At 44.0% G+C, this 3,838-nt stretch overlaps 1 protein-coding gene across 1 annotated transcript in view; it reads right to left on the reverse strand.

Annotated features, from left to right (window-relative positions):
• LOC119591942 (putative uncharacterized protein DDB_G0277255) overlaps positions 1–3,838 on the reverse strand; it is a gene marked incomplete in the record, with an annotated part of 25,369 nt that overhangs the window by 18,075 nt on the left and 3,456 nt on the right. The window contains 1 exon segment of the mRNA XM_037940696.1: positions 1,780–3,418. Within this exon segment, the coding sequence (XP_037796624.1) occupies positions 1,780–3,413 (1,634 nt within the window).

A 3,838-nucleotide genomic window follows, 5' to 3' on the forward strand; every position in this document is an offset into this window, starting at 1 on the left:
GATGAGCTTTTTAAATATTTGGCATCTAGTTTTACCTTACCAATCTGAATGCATTTAGGGTATATTACTCATAGATGGAGAAATAATATACCAAAATAATCATCAACATATTTATATAAAAATGTCATATAGAAATACTCATTACAGACTAAGAACTGTTCCACCCGATCACTATCCTCTTATGCTTCATTTTTTTCCCCTTAAACCTCACTGCTGAGGGCTAAATAACTGAAGAAAAAAAAATCATTTTTTAACATAATTGCATCAAACAAATGAATTTGTAAAAGGCAGATGTTCTTTTCTATTAACAGACTTATGCATTTTCTTTTCAAGGAAATATTAATTTCAACACTCCTATCCATTTTTTTGTGATGCTGAGATAGGTGTAGGAGGAGGAATAAATTGCAAGGTGGGGAGAGACTGGGAGAGATGGGGGGGGGGGGATAGAGGCAAGGGCATAGGTGAGACACACCCCGCTTGGTACTCCATTTTCCCTTCTCTTTCTGTTCAAAGCTTTCATTTGTTTTCTAATTGTCATCTGTGACTTCTGTTTATTTCTTTTATTACCCAAGTGAATATGGTCAGTGAGTTGCAAACATTAGGTGAATGTATCATAAAATATCAAGATATAAATGAAGGTACATGTTGCCATTACATGTCATGAAATGTGGCTGGTGTGGATCTCTCACACAATGTCTACACAGTGGCTGTTTCTAAAGTGTAGTGAAACCACTTTGTGACTAAGAAACATGTTTAGTGGAGAATATTAGGGGAATATCACCTTTAAAATGGAAAAGTGGGTGTGACACTGCCACACTCCCCTTATGCGTTTCACTTTATCATATTGTCATACTGCATATCTTGAAGATATATATAGGTTGGAGATGATTTCTTGGCAGTTAGGATCAGTTGGGTGCATATTTCAATTTTTAGTATTTTTTGGGGGGGACTAGCATTAAATTCCTAGAAAAAAGTAACTGAGTCTATAACACACAAAAAGGTCAGCAGTGCCAACTGAGCAGGATTCATTTGGGTAGCAAGTAACAGACTAAAGTTTGGAAAGCCCAAATTTATACAACAGAAAATATATGTTTTGCTCTGGTAAGGCAAAGAGTTATTGAACAGTAGGGTATCAAAGCTGAGAATTTTACCCATTGTTAAATATCACAAACATAAAATTGTCATAACTTAAACAGAAATAAATCATGAATTTGTATCTATATATAAAAAATATGAACTTAACAAGATAATGCTGTGGTTAGCTCATCCAATGGCAGGGGAGTCTGAAAGACAGGAGAGGAGGGAGTCCTTGGGGAAGGAGGTGAGGATGGCTGGGAGCGGGTACAGACAGCCCAGTGGAGTTGGTGGTAGTGAACTCCTCTGTGGCCTTAAGGCTGGTGCAGAGATGTCAAACAGTAATACATGTCCTATTTTATGCTCAATGCATCCCATTCTCACCAAAATAAAGATGAATGAGATCAATGATTTTCAAAAGTTAATGCTCTATGACGGCAACCGGACTTCAACAAGCAATTTACTAATATGCTCAATTGAGGTACCTAAGACTTTTGGGGTTAAAACTTATTCTACTTCTATTCTACATTGAATGCTTATTTAATTGTCAAATAATCCTGAGGCCTTGTGCAAAGTTCTCTATCTAGTATTCATTTAATAACTTAAATATCTTTTCACTCAAAGAATTAAAGGGGAAAAGAGAAAAATTCATTACAGTACAAAACATTCTTATAATTGTAAGCAACATAGTAGTAGAAGCCTTACCTTGGTGGTTGCTTTTGCTGATTGGAGTTGACCTTGTTGTTTAACTGGTCATTCCCACGTGCCGTGTTGCCCTCATGGTGTGTGCTGCCACTAGTTTTCTCTGGTGTGTTCTTCTTGGTGTCTTTAGAACTTGATTTTTTTGATTGGTGAGTGGGACTACTTGCTGACAATCTGTATGACATGGATCCATTTCCTATGAGCGTGTCCATTCCCTCCCCCCAATCATAGTGCTCATAGGCACTGATGCGGCCATTGCTTAGTCCAATGTCACTCAGGTCAAAGTCATCTAGTCCCACTCTTGAGGATGAAATGTGGGAGTCACCCTTGCTAAGGAACCTGCTGCTGTGGCCACTACTCCCACCATTATTGCCACTGCTGCTCCCACTGTTGGAGTTCCTCTGCTTTGACTTGACATTGCTGCCATGCTGGTTGTGATTCTGTAGGTCTGGACGGGTTGTTATTGGACCAGGTGAAGGGGACTGAGGGGGCTGATTGGCAGGGATCGGGGAAGGTGACTGAGGGTAACTGCTGACACCACCACTTCCACTGCTGCTGTTTGCACCACTGTTACCACTGCTTGCCCCTGTCCCAGAGCCACTCTGCTTTCCCTCCTGCACCGTGTTCTTACTCAGGACATCTGAATAAGATGGCTTGTTGGTTCGTGCAGGTTGAGATGCTGTTACATTGGAGTTTCTCTTGCCACTGCTGCTACTGTTGCTGCACTGAGAAGCTGTGGGAACATCATTCGTCACCTGCACCGGGGTCCGGCTCACAGCCACAGGAGAAGCCTGTGACACCACAGGCCCTTTGGTCTGATCAGATGTCAAGTTGCTGCGGAAGGGGTCAAAAGGCCCAAACCAGCTACCCAGGGAGGCTGTGAAATTGGAGAGCTTTGCTGTGATGTTGTTGACACTGCCCTCATCCATCATGCGGTCATGTTCACTGGGATAGAAGCCGACTGACTGGCTGTAGGAGGACTGCAGATTCTGTGGGTCACCTTGAAGGGGTGGGGGGGGAGGAGTCCCTGAGGTGCCTGACGAGGGGCCCCTCTGCACTTCAGGGAAGAAGGGCGATTCATGGCCACCCACTAGCATACTGTCAATGGAGTCCATACTCGAGTCCATGAAACCATCCATCCTGGCATCACTGTAGTGCACACCCTGTGAAGCCTGGTAGTGTTTCACGCGGAGGCCAAGGTCTGAGGACGACCTCAGGAGAGGGCTGCGCCCCCCACCAAGCTCTGAGAAGAGGTCCTGGCTGACCGAATAGCTCCTAGAGGCCGAACCACTGAGCTGTGAGCCCAGGGGCATACCACCTGGGGTACTAGTGGTTGGTGGCTGCAGGGGGGGCATCTGCGGCCCCATATTGCTGTGAGGGATTTGCATAGGGGGGACCTGTGAGCCCAGGTTGGCATGTGCGGGTGGCAGTGGGGACATCTGCGAGCCTAAGCTGGTAAGGGGGGACTGCCCAGCCGTTGTCCAGGGAGGGGAGGCAGAAGGTACAAATCCTGGCTGATAGTGCTGGGAGTCATGCTGTTGCGTAAAGTCATTGTTGATACGCTCCAGCAAGTGACCCAGGGCACCCTGAGCTGCAGTCGTTCCATTGCGCCATCGCTCTTCGCTGCTTGGCATCATGCCACCTGGAAGACAATGGGGGTGAGACTTATTAGCAATAGGGGATCATAATCATCTGTGGGGCAACTGAATGTGGGGATTCTGGCTCTCATCTGGATAAAATATTTACTTTATGGTGAAATTGAAATGAGGCAATAGAAGATAGTAGCAGATAACACTGAATTAGAGCTTTCCACATATACAATCTAAACTTTCAAAAATGGTCATACTCATATCAAAAGCCCTATATATTTAATAGTACTTTTTCTATCCATACTCATATCAAAAGCCCTATTATAATAGTACTTTTTCTATCAATTTTGGTGTTCCTGTAAGAATTTCCCACATGCAAATGGTCCGACCCTATCACAACGGCAGAGAAACACCACTCCCATGTCAACAAACCAACAAACAGAAATCACATGAACATTCTTATACATGTCACA

Source organism: Penaeus monodon, chromosome 29, assembly GCF_015228065.2.
Source record: "Penaeus monodon isolate SGIC_2016 chromosome 29, NSTDA_Pmon_1, whole genome shotgun sequence".
Classification (NCBI taxonomy): domain Eukaryota; kingdom Metazoa; phylum Arthropoda; class Malacostraca; order Decapoda; family Penaeidae; genus Penaeus; species Penaeus monodon.